Source organism: Microtus oregoni, unplaced genomic scaffold, assembly GCF_018167655.1.
Source record: "Microtus oregoni isolate MIOR12 unplaced genomic scaffold, Mior012 000008F_ref0000371, whole genome shotgun sequence".
Lineage (NCBI taxonomy): Eukaryota > Metazoa > Chordata > Mammalia > Rodentia > Cricetidae > Microtus > Microtus oregoni.
In genome coordinates, this window is record NW_024543067.1 from 16557552 (window position 1) to 16575540 (window position 17989).

Sequence of the window (17989 nt, forward strand, 5' to 3'; positions counted from 1 at the left end):
CAGTGTCATTTGCTATGGGTGAAGCCTTAAAACACGTGGTCCACGAGGGCCATGCCTTCTTGTGGATCATTTAAAGATGTGAAGGTGGGGGCTGGAGAGATGGCTCAGTGGTTAAGAGCACTGACTGCTCTTCTGAAGGTCATGAGTTCAATTCCCAGCAACCCACATGGTGGCTCACAACCATCTGTAATGAGACCTGGTGCCCTCTTCTGGCCTTCAGGCATACATGGAGGCTGAACATTGTGTACATAATAAATAAATAAATAAATAAATAAATAAATAAAAAAAAATAAAGATGTGAAGGTGTGTTACATTTGTTTATACTGCAGATTATGACTGTGTGAAGGTGTGCTATGTTTGTTTATACTGCACAATATTTAACTGTGTGAAGGTGTGTTACATTTGTTTATCCTGCAGAATATTACTTAAACTATGTAAATGTGTGTTATATTTGTTTATACTACACAATATTTAACTGTGTGAAGGTGTGTTACATTTGTTTATACTGCAGAATATGACTTTAACTGTGTGAAGATGTGTTACATTTGTTTATCCTGGAGAATATTATTTAACTCTGAAGGTGTTACATTTGTTTATATGCAGATTATTACTTTAACTGTGTATATAATTTTAAATGTGCTACATTTGTTTATTTTGCAGAATATTATTTAACCATGAAGGTATGCTACATTTGTTTATACTGCAGAATATGACTTTAACTGTGTAAAGGTGTATTATATTTCTTTATCCTGGATAATATTAAACTCTGAAGGTGTGTTATATTTGTTTATACTGCAGAATTTTTAATTGTGTGAAGGTGTGTTAAATTTATTTATTCTAGCCGGGCAGTGGTGGCGCATGCCTTTAATCCCAGCACTCGGGAGGCAGAGGCAGGCGGATCTCTGTGAGTTCGAGGCCAGCTTGGTCTACAAGAGCTAGTTCCAGGACAGGAACCAAAAGCTACGGAGAAACCCTGTCTCGAAAAATCCAAAAAAAAAAAAAAATGTTTATTCTACAGATATTACTTTAACTGGGTAAAGGTGTGCTACATTTGTTTATACTGCAGAATATTACTATAACTGTGAAAAGGTGTGTTATATTTGTTTATATGACAGAATATTACCATAACTGTGTGAAGGTGTGTTATATATGTTTAAACTGAAGAATATTTAACTGTGTGAGGATGTGTTATATTTTTTATTCTGGAGAATATTATTTAACTGTGAAGGTGTGTTATATTTGTTTATACTGCAGAATATTTAACTGTGTGAAGGTGTGTTAGATTTGTTTATACTGAAGACTATTACTTTAACTGTGTTAAGGTGTGTTAGATTTGTTTATAATACAGATTATATAACTGTGTCAAGGTGTGTTACATTTGTTTATACTGAAGAATATTTAAGTGTGTGAAGGTGTGTTAGATTTGTTTATACTGAAGAATATTTAACTGTGTGAAGGTGTGTTACATTTGTTTATACTGCAGAATATTTCTTGAACTATGTGAAGGTTTGTTATATTTCTTTATCCTGGAGAACATTATTTTACTCTGAAAGTGTGTAACAGTTGTTTATACTGCAGAATATTTAACTGTGTGAAGATGTGTTACATTTTTTCTGCCTTTGCTCACTATGTAAAATGTGTTGCTTTTATTTATGCTGTTTTCTTAAATCATGTACAGATGTGCTGCATTTGTTTCACTGTGCAGCCTAAGGCACCTGGTTGATCTAATAAAGAGCTGAACGGGCAATAGCTAAGCAGGAGAGGGACAGGCGGTGCTGACAGGTAGAGAGAATAAGTATGAGAAGAAATCCAGGCTCGAGAGAGAAGAAAATGAGGGAGAAAGAGAGATACACCTGGCGCCAGAAGCCAGGCAGCCGCCAACGAGGCAGACAAGAGAAGCAGGAAAAGGATATCGAGAAAGAAAGAAAGAAAGAAAGAAAGAAAGAAAGAAAGAGGAAGGAAGGAAGGAAGGAAGGTAAGAAGCCCACAGGCAAAATGTAGATAAAGAGATACAGGTTAAGTTACAAGAGTTAGGTAGAGAGGAGCCTAAGCCTGGCTGAGCGTTCATAACTAATAAAGTCTCCATGTCATGATTTTGGAGCTAGCTGGTGGCCGAAAAGAAAGCCCTGGTACAAGGCTATTCAAACCACCACACACAACACGCCATAGAAACAGCCCTGTGTAGTAGTGACGACTTCCTAAACAACCAGGCAAAGGAGCTACTTACATGCTTTAGGTGCGAGTGTGCCTGGCTGGCGATGTCATATATAACATCCCTCACATTTTTATCATGGCTCCTCCGCAGAAAGTCCTCTTGAGAAACACCATGCTGCGAGGAAAATACAATTTTAGGAATCTATAAGCACACTTAAAATCAATATTGCTAAAGAAGACAGGCAGAGATAGGCAGCATATATAGGATAATGCCTAATTATACACTGTGTATAAGTGTGCAATGGTTGGTCGTCCTTATCCACTTTGATTGTCTATATAATCCACTAAGAGGCATGCGTGTAGGTGGGTCTGTGATGGGAGTCTCTGGAAGGATTAACTAAGGGGAAGACCTCCCAGGTGGGCAGACATAAAGACGTCTGATTGAAAAGCAGTAATGCTTTTGCCTACCACCTTTGCTCCTTGCTGGTGAGTGCATCTGCCATGCTGCTGCACTGCTGCCACCCTTCACTGACAGTGGAGTTCAGCTTCTCTAAAGGTCTGCAGCTCTCCAGGAACCCCCCAGACCTTCAATGCCAAGCTGGGATTGCTGAAGTGTCCAGCCATCAGGACTGGTCAGGTTCTCAGCTGCTCCACTGTGCAGGCAATTACTGTTGAATTACTCAGTGTCCAAGATGCAAGCCAGCATCATAAACCACCATTAGCATACATACTCTTTGTACCAGTTCTGTTTCTGTGGTGAACCCCAACTAATACAGTGTATGATGTGTGGAGAGAGAGAAGCCTAACGAAAAACAAAAAGATGAAAAGGAGGGCTGCAGAGATGGCTCGGCAGTTAAGAGCACTTGCTGGAATCTAGGTTCCAGTCTCACTCAGCTCCCACATCTGATGGCTCAGAACTTCCTGCTCCATAGCATCTGAGACTTTCTCTGGCCTTCACAGGCATCCATGTACACACACACACACACACACACACAAACAAAAATCTTTTTTAAAAGTTCAGAAGGGCAGACAATAAAGAACCTCATTCAAAACCCGAAAGTTCTGATAAACATCTGTAACTGCTGAGCCATCTCTTCAGCCTGATAACCATTTTTTTCTTTTCTTTTTCTTTCTTTCTTTTGTTTTTCAAGACAGGGTTTCTCTGTGTATAGTTTTGGCTGTTCTGGAACTCACTCTGTAGACCAGACTGGCCTCAAATTCACAGAGATCTACCTGCCTCTGCCTCCCAAGTGCTGGGATTAAAGGCGTGCACCACCATCACCAGGATCTCAGATAAATATTTTTAAAAGACGTATTCCAGCTGGGTGAGGTAGACAACAACTACAATTCCAGCACTGGAGACATGGAGAAGGAGAATTGGAAATTCAGCATCATCCACAGCTATATGAAGATTCACAAGTTCAAGTTCAGCCTGAGCTCCCCACCAATAACACAGTAACACACAGGCCCAGGTGAGGCTACTACAACCTACTTAAGGGAGTTGTCACTGGCAAGGAGGTGCAGGTTATCCAGGCCTCCTCCTTATAGCGCCTCATGCTTGCCTATCTCAGTATGCAGGGCGAAAGCAGGAAGTGCGGCGCCCCCTTTCAAACAGCAATGGGATAAACTAAGCAAAACAAAGAGCACCCCCTCCTGGTGTCTCCAGAGGATCACTAGCAGGTCACAGCCTCACCTGCACACAGACATCCATGGGCAGGAACACTTTTCTCCGGCTACCATGATAGGGTGTTGCTCTCAAGCACGTGACAATGCCTTGTGCCTTTCCAATATGACTTGCAGCATGGTCTGCATGAAGATCCTTCACGCCTAGAATTACAGACACCAAGCATAGCAAATCAACAGAAATAGCACGAGACATCATCTGAACCCAGGAAAGGTACTTATCCTGTCTGAGATCTGAAAAATAGGATTTACGAGGGAAAGTGGGTGCCAGGGATGAGCCAACCACCTTCCTGCTAGCAGGCATCAGATCTCTACTTGTTAACTCTCCACCTTCAGCACACCAAGAATACACTGAGAATTTCATTAGACTGCATGGGAAACTTGAGTGTTTCATTTTTTTCCCCTCAAAACAATGTCATAACTTTACTTTTAGGGTGCAGCAGGATAGGCCTGGGACAGTCAAGAGGGACTGTATTCTGGGGTCTGACATAAAGGCAGCTCACTCTCTTCAAATGAGATATTACTACTGTCCTTGGCCCCAGTAATCTAACCATAAGATGCTGCCAAGTTGGAGCAAGGTCAGAGGAAAAGTGTCATTTCAAATATTCTTAAAGGAGAAGAAAAGAAAATCTCGTAAAATTTTGTAAGCAATTTTATTCTATCCCCCCACCATGGGGAAGAATTCTTGACAGGGAGGAAGAAGTACAGCCCTCCAGGTCACAGGAGATGCTGCAGGGAAAGGTGAGGCCACCAGCACTACCTGATGTTTAACCTAAGGCATTCTTATGAGTGAGTATTTGGACAAGTCTGCACTACGAGAGGACTATAGTGCACAGATAATAAAAAGGTTCTCTGTCTATAAGTTTTATTTATAAAAATACAAATGAATGCCACTACATTTCCCCTTTTTGTCTAAAATGAATAAGAAGGCTATAATTAATATAAGAAAAACTATATACAATAAGTACAATAACTATAATATATACGGTAATAAATACATCAACAATGTCTAGTTCATTTGCATTTGACAAATTCAGAGAAAATACTCCATATCTATCCTTTTTTGGTGAGTCCAAAATCTTGTACCTAATTTATTTATTTATTTATTTATTTATTTATTTATTTATTTTTGGTTTTTAGAGACAGGGTTTCTCTGTAGCTTTTGAGCCTGCCATGGAACTAGCTTTGTAGACCAGGCTGGCGTTGATTAAATGTGTGTGCCATCATCACCCAGCTTTACTTTCTATCTTGTTTTCTGCATCAGGTAAACAAGGAAAACTGTAACTATCTAGTCTTCAACTCCCTCAGAGACTCAAGAAGGAAACAATAACTGAGTACGCAGGAAAGTGCAAGCAAGCGACTTCCAAAAAATGTAATGACGGAAACATCTGGCTGCCTGGACAGTCACCCAAAGCTCCTCTGCAACTTTGGGGCATCCATCTTTGGCTTACTTTTTTATGAAATAGGACATTCTGAAGGGCTGTCCCTCCTTATCTTGACAATGTTGGGGAGTCTCTTTTGTGTCCTGCTTGTCCAATTAGGATAGCAATACTGGCAGCAGTCAAGGCAAGGGCATTTTTTTTGACCAGTGAATTACTTTTTCCACAAAGAAAGTAAACTCCATGTGGAGTTTCTTCAATGCCCACTATCTTCTCTGAAGTAGATTGGTGCTGCTAGGAGCAGACATGTCTCATGGTCATAAAAAAGAAGAACCTATGTTATTAAAACTTCTTAAAAGCAACTTACCCAGCACCTCCAGTGTCAGGTAAAGAAGAGAGCTCTGCGTGTTCTCAGCATAATCCTCAAGCTCCTGGATACTGCGATATGCTTTGTCATCCAGATTTTTTTCCTGAAGTCAAAGAAAATGTAAGTGAAGCCCACTGAATTATTATTTTATAATAAAGTGCTGATCTATTTTTTCCTGAAATAAATAAGAATATCACTTAACAGATTTATATAGTGCACAATAAAGATTAAAGCATAGCCAGGCATGGGACTAGAGTGTTGGTTCAGTGGCTGCGAATGCTGGCTGCTCTTGCAGAGACCTTGGTTCTGTTCTTAGCATGTAGGGGATCCAATGCCCCCAGCCTCCTCAGGTATACCTGCACATGCTGTATGAAACATTCATGCAGCCAAAATACTCATACATATAAAACAAAATATTCAAAATATGTATTTTATTCTATATAATCTTTTTAAAAAATCTATATAAATGCCAAGCCAGCCAGGTTTCATGAGACCCTGTCTCAAAAAACAAAAATAATTCCCACCCTCATCAAAGCCTTATAAATCAGAGTTTACAAATCACCTCCCAAATAAGGCTCAAGAATAGCATGAACAGACAGCCCCACAGGCATGGAGGCCTCGCTTTTCAGGGCTTACTGTTCATTCATGTCTTCTCTGCAAGTTTTATTGCTGAGTTGAAAGTCCTGACATATGCTAGACATTAAGTGTAATGGCATTTCTATTATATTTTAATAAATAAAGCTTGCCTGAAGATCAGAGAGTAAAAGAGCCCCCTGATCAGTCTTACAGACCAGGCAGTGGTGACACACACCTTTAATCCCAGTAGCCACGCTAGTTGTCACAGAAAGCAGGTGGTGCATGCCCTCAATCCCAGCCCTAGAGAGGATTATAAAATGAGAAGAGATGGCTCTCACTCTCATTTTGAGATTCCTGGAGGCAGGACCGCCATTTTCAGACTGAGAATGAGGTAAGAGTCAGTGGCTGGCTGTTTTGCTTTTCAGATCTTCAGGTTGAACCCCAAGTTCTCTGGGGGTTCAAGTTTTATTACTCATGCATCAATTAAGCACTTATCAGATAAGTGCCAATGTTTTTCCCATTCTCTCTGGGCTTTCAACTTTTTGAAGCCTTTAATTTTAATGAATTTTAATTTATCTCTTTTTTTCTTGTCTATACTTTTGATATATTTAAGAAATCAACTAATTTCAAATCACAAAGATTTACAGTTTACATCAATGTTTTCAACAAAGTTTGTTTTGTTTTGTTTTTAGGTTCCCAATGGGCCATCAAACTATATTGCTGACTTTTATATACATTGTGAGGCAGGAGTCCTGATTCAGTCTTTTTAATTTAGCTTTAATATTTTTGAGACAAGAGTCTCATGTAACCCAAGCTGCCTTGTAACTCTGACTGTGCCTAAGATGGCCTTTAACCCTGAGCCCCACATGCCCAGTGCTGGGGTCCAGACCTGCACCACCACTACTAGAGCCCGTCTTTGCAGGTGCATACACCCTGCGGTCCCAGCACTGTCTGTTAAAAACAGTATCTTCCCCATGAATTGTCCAGATACTCTTGTCACTCAACTGACCATAAATAAACGGCTTGTATACTCTTTTAATTCTTTGTAATAATTGACTGATGTAATTTGGTGTGTCTGCATATATGACAGCAGGTGCAGCGGCTCACATGGACATGTAGAGGTCAGAGGACAACTTTGGGAAGTCAGTTCTCCCTTGTCACCTTGTGGGACCAAGGGGTCAAACCCGGGTCATGCGGATTCTGCAGCAAGCACTTTTACTTGCTGAGCCATTTGCCTGCCCCTGAACTCTATTTCTATACCACTGACCTGCGTGTCCATCCTCTGCCAATACCACAGTTTGAGGTCTCCAGCTTACTAACTGGAGGAGGAGGAGACAGCGGCGAGGAGGTGAAGCTTAGGTGAGGACGGCGTCAACAGCGCAGTGTCCAGCTGGACACAACGGAGCACACCTGTGACCCCTGCAGCCAGACTGCGGCAGGAGGATCTATTGCGAGTTCCAGAACAGGGTGCCCATGTGAGACCTGGGCTTTAGTTTTAACTCGTCTCCCTTCAGACACTAAATGTTGGGGATGAGCATGAGGGTGTGCCCAGCACTCAGGACACTGCTGTGAGTTCAGGGCTAGGTGGGCCACTAGTGAGCTCCAGACAGCCAGGGATATATGGTGAGATCTGTCTCGAAATATTTTAGTGTTGGGACTAATGAGTCCTGGCCTTCAGCTGCTCTTCACTGCTAGAGCCTTCTAATTGAAGTAACTAAAAGCTATGCTTTGCCTAGAGGGTCAGAGGAAGGGATTTTCACCCGTTGGCCATTGACTGCAGGGTATTTAAGCCTCCAAGGTGCTATTAAAGAGGGGCTTTTTGTACCAGTGTTGGAAGGTCTGTGTGTCGGTCTGTCTCTGCGTGTGTATTCTCAACCTCCAGCCCCTTGCCCGAAGCTAGCGAACTGGGTTCTAGCGCTTAGAGCGCAGATGGGGCCGCGGTGCGCGGCAATTGGAGGTCCCCACCGAGATATCGGGAACTAGGGAATGCTGAGAGGCCGCCCTCGGAAGGTGAGGGTGGATTGGGGTATGTGTTGATCCTGACGTCCTTTGCTTGGTTTTAGCCCCGCCAAGAGGTAAGCAGACAGCGTTGTTCCTGGCCGATGGGGACATATTGTGGAGTTAAGATGGGAGGTATCTTTTCTTTGTTCAGAAAAGAGTCGGACGCTAGGGAGGAGTTTGATGATTTAGAGCTAGTGGAGGATAGTGAGGATTCATCGGAAGAAGAAGAGGAGATTATACGTAAGGAATTAAGAAATCTCTTTGGAAAGCTGAGAAAACAGAGTAAGAAAAGACATCCAACTCCCTCGGCCCCACCAGTTTATAATGATGAAGGTTGACGGTCTCAGGTAGGGGCTCTGACACTGAACAAAACAATTTATAATGATGAAGGTTGGTGGTCTCAGTTAGGTAGGGGCTCTGGCACTGAACAAAACAAGGGAGTTTGTTTCCGTCCTGTACACATGGTTGCACCGGTGATGGAGGTGCCAGACACCAACAACCCAGGGCAAATAATTCGCCAACATTTAGCAATAAAATTTAAAGAAATGAAGCTAATAAAGGAAGCTGTAGCTGCATATGGGGCTCAAGCACCCTTCACGTTGGCCATGGTAGAATCTTTCTCTGCTATGAACTTAACACCAGTGATTGGCAGCAATTATGTCGTGCTGTCTTATCTGGGGGAGATTATCTCCTATGGCGAGAAGAATATCAGGAAAATTGTAAGCAAACGGCCCAGTTAAATGCTCTAGCAGGTCAAGCTCAACGTAATTTCGATATGTTAACTGGGGCTAGGATTTATGCTGATTTGCAGCAACAAATTCTGTATGATCCCGGAGTATTCGCCCAAATAGCTGCAGCTGCCACTAAAGCGTGGAAGGCCCTGCCTAACAAAGCAGCTAGGGATCAATTATCAAAAGTTCTACAAGGATCACCTGAACCATTCCAAGATTATGTAGATAGACTATCACAAGTAGCAGGTAGATTGTTTGGAGATGAGACAAAAGCCATGCCTAAGATAAAACAAGGCATGATATTGTAAAGAAGCATTACGCCCTCACAAAACGAAGAGTCTAAATGAATCTATCAGGATATGCAGAGATATAGATGGGAATTTCATTCAAGGCCAGGTTATAGCAGCAGCTATTCAACCTCGGAGAAACATAAGAGAACTGGAGAGAGGGCTGGAGGCCGTAATTGTTTTAACTGCGGAACTCCTGGTCATTCTGGAAAGGAATGCCCAGAGCTGATAATGAAGGGAAGGAGGAAACCTGGCTTGTGCCCTAAATGCAGAAGGGGAGCACATTGGGCTAAAGACTGTTTCTCTAAAACAGATATAGATGGGAAACCTCAGCCACGTACCATTAATCAACAGCAGAGAAACTGGCAGAGGGCCCTGCTCCAGGGCCCCCAAACCTCAGTGTATGGAGCAACGACCGCGGGACTGCAGGACGGTACCCCAGCAGAGGCCATGTCCAGTTCCTTCCGCAGAGAAATCCTTTCGCATTGCAGACCTTGTCGGAGCCACACCAGGGAGCTCAGGATTGGACCTCTGTGCCTCCGCCAGAGCAGTCTTAGCTCCACAAATGGGAGTGCAAGCACTCCCTAGGAGTACATGGGCCCTTACCACCGGGTACCATGGGATTTATACTAGGCAGAAGCAGTACCCTTTTAAAGGGGATCCAAATACATCCTGGGATAGTAGATGCAGACTATAAAGAGGAGATTAAGGTTATGACATCTGTCCAACAGGGGGTGGTGGTAATTCCTCAAGGTGAGCGGATAGCACAATTAGTGTTGATTCCCAACAAGGTTACCAATAATAAACAAGCCCATGGCAATCAAGGGTTTGGATTCCCTGGAACGGCTGCTTTCTGGGTTGCACAGTTAAATGAACAGCCCCAACTTAAAATAACTGTAGAGGGAAAAGGCTTTGATGGTGTTTTAGATTCCGGGGCAGATGTATCAGTTTTGTCCTTAAAATATTGGCCAAAGGCATGGCCCTTGGAAGAAGGTACTTACGGCTGCAGAGAATAGGTCAAACAACTCCTCAAAAAGTTCAAAAATATTGAAATGACATGATGAAGAAGGACATGAGGGGTTTTTTTCCAGCCATATGTTCTTCCCGGCCTGCCTGTCAATCTAGGGGACGTGATCTCTTAGCAGAGATGGGGGCAGTCTTTTTTTTTTTTTTTAAGATTTATTTATTTATTATGTATACAACATTCTGCCTCCATGTATGCCTGCATGCCAGAGGAGGGCGCCAGATCTCGTTACAGATGGTTGTGAACCACCATGTGGTTGCTGGGAATTGAACTCAGGACCTCTGGAAGAGCAGACAGTGCTCTTAACCACTGAGCCATCTCTCCAGCCCAGATGGGGGCAGTCTTAACAACACAACCTACAAAGGTGTCCTCCTGGAAAGCCACCTCGGTGATGAAAGCTATGGATGGCTAGCCTGTTGGCTAGGGGGAGAGGAGCTGTTTGTGTTTTCCCTCCAGGAACGGACAAGCCCATTTGGGTACCAGAGCGATATGTCTGGGCTGTGGAAAATGATGGGAAAGGATCCTGTGATGAGCCTGAGAATGACACCTGTCGTTCTCTTGATGAGCCTCCTGGTGAGTCCCAGTCAAGTGGAGAGCACTGTGTGAAGTCTGGTAAGGAACCCCCTTGTTCTTACCAGTGAGCCAAGCCAGTTCTTTGTATTCATCTTTCTAGTCCTCAAACTATACAGCTGGAACTGCTTTAAGCAATATGGGGATAGAACAGGCTTCTATTAATCAGACCTTTTCCTTTGTGAATGCTTTATGCTTTGTTACATTTTTGGACTATGAGTATTACTTTATAGGAATCCTATACACGTGAGTGTAGTTCCTATCTTTTTTGGGGGGATATTTCTCTGAGAGCCCAAGTACTATTAAATCCCATGTTTGTTTTAGTTTTCTTTCTTTTTTCTTTTCTTTTTTGTAGTATGGAATAGCACCTTTAGGGGAAAAGATATGCTTGGTTGTTCTTTCAGAAACTGTGGCCTGAGCGACTGCTGGGATGACCACTCCAGGGCTGCCTTGTTGGTTCGGGTACCAGCCATCATACCACTGCCAATTACCAAAAAGGCCAAGCAGAGTGAGATGACCCTGTATCGAGAGAAACGAGATTCTGGAGAGACAGCTGCAGTGGTTGCTGTCATCGCGGTGTCTGCTGCTGCAGCCATGGTTGCAGGACTGGCAATGGCACAAACATCATTGGTGTCGGTCACCGTGGATAGACAGGTGAGACAAGTCAACTATGCTCTCCAGACTCAGAATGCCCTGAATGTCCACATTAAATTTGGACTTTCGAATTTAAATCAAGAGACTGCTCTATTGTAGGAGCAGGTGGACTTACGGCTAGTACAACAAATGTCTTGTTCACACTTTTATCATTCCATTTGTGTGACATCTGTTAATATTGCTAATGCCTCTTACGTGGTGAAACAACTCAATGGTTACTTGAATAGCCCTTGAAATGTTACAATTAGCACACCAGATTGTAACTGTTTTAGCCAAAGGAATGAATACCATAGCCCAAATGGGAGGCTGGGTACAGTGGCAACTGGGGACCCTATTGCTGGCAATCTTAACGCCTGTTGTCATGGGCATTCATCTCTGAATCTTGTGTAATATCAGACAACGCATGAGAATGCAGAATATGGTCACTTAGCAAGTCCTTCTGAGCCTATTGGCCAGTAATTCGAATGTACTCCAGGTTTGGTTGCAAATACTGCACCAACAATGAAGATTCCTCCGTAGACGGGCAACTTCTACAGAAGAGGGCCCACCTAAGACAGGGAAGGGGCCTCCCAAAGACGGGTAAGGGTTTACTCTTCTGAGATGACCTAAGACAGGAGGGTCTTCTCTTTTATAAAAAATTTAGGGGGGAGATGTTGGGCCTAATGAGTCCCGGCCTTCAGCTGCTCTTCCCTGTCTAGAGCCTTCTAATTGAAGTGACTAAAAGCTGTGCTTTGCCTAGAGGATCAGAGGATGGGATTTTCACCATTGACTGTAGGGTCTGTGTGTCGGTCTGTCTCTGCGTGTGTGTTCTCAACCTCCAGCCCCTTGCCCGAAGCTCGCAAACTGGGTTCTAGCGCATAGAGTGCAGACAGGAGCTGCGGTGCATGGCATTTTAGGGCCAGAGAGATGACCTAGTGGTTGAGAGCACTTGCTGCTCTTTCAGGTGACCCAGGGTCAATTCTCAGCTTAATGTCTATGTCTAATGACAACCATCAACTGCAGTTCCAAAAAATTCAACCCTTTTCTGGATTCCTTGGGCATGCATATGCCTGGTGCTCAGGTATACTTGCAGACAAAACACATATACACATAAATTTAACCATCTTAAAAAATAGTAACAATAACTTAAGGGCAAGGGATGTGCATACAAAAAATTTTCCTCCATGAATAATTAACCTAAGAATCAAAAAGGGAAAATCATTTAAGACTTAGACAATTTCAACTTACTCTTTCATCAATGATTCTCATAAGCCATCTTCTAGTTAGATTATGTCTCTTGACAGCCTAAAAAACAAGGGTGTTGTAAATGTTTAGAAGGTACTAGGAAGTGACTTCTCTAAATAGGAACAAAATACACCAAGCAATGCAAAGGTAAGTAAGAGGACACTTGGTACAGCTCATCCAATAGGCAGACACGCTGAAAAGACCTCAGGAGAAAAGCTGTGATCCGGAGAAGCACGTAGGCTCAGTATGACTTCCCAGTCTTCCCTCCTGCTGCACCGGTACACATCTAGTGATTCAACTTTCTTTCTCTTTTCTTGTTTTTGGATGTTAGATGCCTTCATTTTTTTGTTTTATTTTTGATATTAAAATATAATGATACTGAGTGGTGGTGGTGCACACCTTTAATCCCAGCACTCGAGAGGAAGAGGCAGGTGGATCCCTGTGAGTTCCAGGACAGCCAGGACTGTTTCAGAGAAACCTTGTCTCAAAAAACCAAGCTAAAACACAAACACACACGCAGTGACAGCATTTCTCTCTTCCCTTCCCTCCCTTTCAGCCCTCCCATATGCCTGATTACACTTTCAAATAAAACCAAGAACTCAGTAGAGAACTGCCTGTTTACCTGACTTCAATCCTAGCATACTTCATTCAGTCTTTCTCTTATAGCACAGAGTCTCGTTAGCAAAAATAACCACGTCCCCCAAAATGCAGAGCACCCTAAACCCTGAGAACAACAGGGCACGGTGCCACACATTTGTGATCCCACTACTTGGGAGTCCCAGGAGGAGAATCATTGTGAGTTTGAGTCCTAGCTATAGAGCAAGGCCTAAACAAATAAGAGCAGTGCCGGGGAGGCAGGTGGACGTGTGTCCCTCCAGCAGGGACACCTGGGAAAGACACATTTCCTATAAGCACTCCACTAAGAATCCATAACCTGAGTCTAATGAGAAAATATTGCAACAAACCCAAAATGAGTGTACGGAAAGGGAAAAACCAAGTTAAGACTGACCATACTTCTTAAGAAAATGGCTGGAAGGGTTGGAGAGATGGCTTAGTGGTTAAGAGCACTGGCTGCTCTTCCAGAGGTCCTGAGTTGAATTTCCAGCACCCACACGGCAGCTCACAATCACCGACATCCTTTTCTGGCATAAGTCATATAAGCAGATAGAGCACTCATACACATATATGGCTAAATAAATCTTTTTTAAAAAGGAAGGAAAAAAAATAGATGAACAGTGGTGGCCCACGCCTTTAATCCCAGTAATCAGGAGAGGCAGAGGCAAGCAAATCTCTTGAGTTTGCAGGCAGCCTAGTCTACAGAGTGAGTTACAAGACAACCAGGGATACACAGAGAAACCATAGAAAAATAGAAAGAAAAAGAAATGTTGACGGGGTGTGAGGTGGTGGTGGTGGCTGGGACTCCATGGTAGAGTGTGCGCCTAGTGTGGAAATCCTAGCTTCTATGTCACACGGGGTATGATGAAGCACACCTGTAACTTCAGGATGTAAAATGCTGAGGCAGGAGAACTGCTACAAGTTCTAGACCAGCCTGGGAATACGTGGTGAGTTCCAAGTCATCCTGGCTCCAGAGAGACACGGGGTGGGTTGCAGAGTAGACTGAATTTTTTTTTTTTTTGGTTTTTTCGAGACAGGGTTTCTCTGTGGTTTTGGAGCCTATCCTGGAACTAGCTCTTGTAGACCAGGCTGGTCTCGAACTCACAGAGATCCGCCTGCCTCTGCCTCCCGAGTGCTGGGATTAAAGGCGTGTGCCACCACTGCCAGGCCAGTAGACTGAATTTTCAAACTGCTCTGACTTGTCTCTAAACCTTTTGCAGGGGTGGGGTGGAGCTGCATGTTTTCTTTTGAGATGGGGTCTTGTCACACAGCATAGGCTGTGACTTCCAGCCCTCCAGCCTTGGCCTCCTAGGAATTAGGATTAAAGTTACTACTACTACACCCGGTAGGAAAATACCCCATTATCAGTAAGTCCCCAAATACTTAGTGTGTTACATTATGAAAATGATGTAACACACTTAAATGAGCTAGGAAGACTTATTTGTGTGAATTTATATACATACAAATGTGTGTGTGTATGTGTACACGTTAAGACGGAGGGGAAAGGAGGGACAAGGAGAATGAAGGGGAAGACAAGCGAGGAAGAGAGAACACTCTCTTGTAAATGATCGCATAGAGCTGACGCAGCTCAGGGCTTGTTCCAGTTTGCTTTCTGTTGCTGTGATGACAGAAGAAACGCAGGGAGGAGAGGCTGAGCTGGCTTACACTTCCAGGTCTCAGTTCATCACTAAGGCAGTCAAGGCAGTTAGTTACAAAGCAGGGACTTCCAGCAGAACCCGCGCAAGTGTATGCTTGCTGGCTGTTCACTGGCTTCTGCTCATCTGGATTTCTTTTTCAATTATTTTTATTGAGCTATACATTTTTCTCCGTTCCCTTCCCTTCTTCTCCCCTTCCCTTCTACCCTCTCCCATGATCCCCATGCTCCCAATTTACTCAGAAGATCTTGTCTTTTTCTACTTTCCATGTAGTTTAGATACATGGATGTCTCTCTTAGGGTCCTCATTGTTATCTAGCTTCTCTGGGATTGTGAATTGTAGGCTGGTTTTCTTTGCTTTACGTTTAAAAGCCACTTATGAGGGAGTACATGTTATATGTGTCTTTCTAGGTCTGAGTTACCTCATTCAATGTTTCCTAGACATTTGCATGCCTGCAAATATCAAGATGTCATTTTTTTCTGTGTAGTACTCCACTGTGTAAATACATCATATTTTCCTTATCCATTCTTCAATCAAGGGGTATTTAGGTTGTTTCCAGGTTCTGGCTATGACAAACAATGCTGCTATGAACATAGCTGAGCACATGTCCTTGTTGTATGATTAAGCACCCTTTGGGTATATACCCAAAAGTGCCATTGCTGTGTCTTGAGGTAGGTTGTTTCCTAATTTTCTATAAAATTGCCATACTGTTATCCAAAGCAGCTGTACCAGTTTGCATTCCTACCAGCAATGCAGGAGTGTTCCCTTTACCCCACAACCTCTCCAGCATAAGCTGGCATCAATGTTTTTGATCTTGGCCATTCTTACAGGTGTAAGATGGAATTTCAGAGTTGTTTTGATTTGCATTTCTCTAATGGTTAAAGATGTTGAGCATTTCCGTTTACGTGTCTTTTTCAGCCGTTTTAGATCCTCTGTTGAGAGTTCTCTGTTTACATATGCATTTCTTATACAGCCCAGGAGCAGCTCCCTGGGGATGGCAATGAACACGTGAGCTGACCCCCTAAGTCTATCAACAATCGAGAGAAAAATACCCACAGCTGGGTCTGAAGGAGCTTCAGTTGAGGTTGCAAGGATGAACTCAGGTCACAGAGCTTGGTTGGGAAGCTTTTACCTGCTGCTTGTTTGTTAAGACGGGGTTTCTCTGTGTAGACCAGGCTGGCCTTGAACTCAGAGTTCCACCTGCCTCTACCTCCTGAGTGCTAAGATTAAAGGCGTGCAGCACCACCACCAGGCTTTACCTGCTGCCCTTTTAAAGAGCAGCAACACACACTCTCTAACAATGCGGAGAGTCTCCTTGCACACAAGATTAACACTTTCCTTTGCCTAGCCTGAGTCAGAACAGGCAAAAAGAGCTACCCGGCAGACAGAACAGAAACATTAATACCATTGCACCAGACTTGGAGTTTCTATCCTGCGACCAGATGTGTAGAAAATACATAAGTAGTTTATAATATACAGGTAAAATTCCTTTTTCCACTTTAAAAAAAATACACGGGCCAGCAAGATGCCTCGGGAGGTAAACATAAATGGGAGGTAGGTAAACACTCTTGTGGAAGAGAACTAATTTGTCCTCAAACCACCGTGTGTGTGCGATGACATTCCAATACATGGCCTCCCTCTCTCCCTACCCCTCTCCCCCCCCAATACACGTACACAAAATCAAAAATTAAATATAATTAAGATACATTTAATTCCACTTAAAAAAGAAATATAGGATCTGGTGAGATAGCTCAATCAGCAGAATGCTTACACCCAAACCTAAGGACCTGAAATCCCCTCCCAGAGCCCATGGGAGAAGCTAGGACTGGTGGTGCATGCTTGTAATCCCAGCTGCGATCCCTGTGGCCCACTGAGCAGCCAGATGAGCTTACTTAGTGAGCGCCAGCTTTAGTAAGAAATCCTGTCTCAAAAAACAAACGATCGTGGCTGGTGCCTGCAGAATGATATCAAGACTGTCTTCTGGCCACACGCACGTACACGTATGCAGAGTGATATCAAGACTGTCTTCTGAGCCGGGCGGTGGTGGCGCACGCCTGTAATCCCAGCACTCAGGAGGCAGAGGCAGGTGGATCTCTGGGAGTTCGAGGCCAGCCTGGTCTACAAGAGCTAGTTCCAGGACTGGCACCAAAGCTACAGAGAAACCCTGTATCGAAAAACAACAACAACAACAAAAAAGACTGTCTTCTGGCCACACGCATGTACACATATGCAGAGTGATATCAAGACTGTCTTCTGGCCACACACACACACACACACACACACACACACACGTACACGTAAACACCCCCAAGGAAAACACGGAGCTCGGGAGGTAGATTAGTGAGGAAAGTACTCGCTATGATAGTGCGAGGGCCTGAGTTTGGATCCTCAGCACCCATGTAAAGTCAGGCATGGTGACACACATCTACAACCCCTATTGGGGTAGCTGTGTGTGTATGGCAGTTCTGGGGACTCACTGGCCAGCCAGTCTGTCTAAGGTCAGTTCTAGATTCAGTGAGAAACATGAACTGAAAAAATAAGGTGGAGGGCAACAGAGGAAGGTATCCAAAGACAAGTGCTAGTCTCCACACACACCCTATAGGCACATCACGTGCACACACACACACACACAAGGTGGAGAGCAACAGAGGAAGGTATCCAAAGTCAAGTGTATATATACATATGTTACCTTCCAGAGTTCCGCGGCCACAGGCTGGTGTGGCGGGTTGTCGCGGTATATGTCCTCCACAGCTTTTCTCCAGAACTGCATCCGCATCAGTCCAATTGCTTTCTCAGAGACCGAGTCCTTAACCTGTAAGCAGAGTTTAAAGCTCTAGACTGCAGACATAGCTTAGTGGGAGAGTGCCCGTCTGTCTCATGTATGGAAGTCTTAGGTTAAAACCCCAGAATAGCCGGGCGGTGGTGGCACTCGCCTTTAATCCCAGCACTCTGGGGCAGAGTTAGGTGGATCACTCTGAGTTTTGGGCCAGCCTGGTCTAAAAGAGCTAGTTCCAGGACAGGCTCCAAATCAACAAAGGAAATCCTGTCTCGAAAAACAAAAAAAAAAAA

The 17989-nt window shown here is 43.7% G+C and overlaps 1 protein-coding gene across 8 annotated transcripts in view; it reads right to left on the reverse strand.

Annotated features, from left to right (window-relative positions):
* Ndufaf6 (NADH:ubiquinone oxidoreductase complex assembly factor 6) overlaps nucleotides 1-17989 on the reverse strand; it is a 132761-nt gene that overhangs the window by 5204 nt on the left and 109568 nt on the right. For 7 of the 8 annotated variants that reach the window (XM_041656932.1, XM_041656934.1, XM_041656936.1 and 4 more), the window contains 5 exons: nucleotides 17610-17732; nucleotides 12654-12710; nucleotides 5584-5686; nucleotides 3848-3981; nucleotides 2228-2329 (listed from right to left, as the gene is read on the reverse strand). In XM_041656932.1, the coding sequence (XP_041512866.1) occupies nucleotides 2228-2329; nucleotides 3848-3981; nucleotides 5584-5686; nucleotides 12654-12710; nucleotides 17610-17732 (519 nt within the window). Of the gene's footprint in view, nucleotides 1-2227; nucleotides 2330-3847; nucleotides 3982-5583; nucleotides 5687-12653; nucleotides 12711-17609; nucleotides 17733-17853; nucleotides 17939-17989 lie in introns of those variants that run through there. The other variant, XM_041656935.1, reaches the window with a different exon arrangement.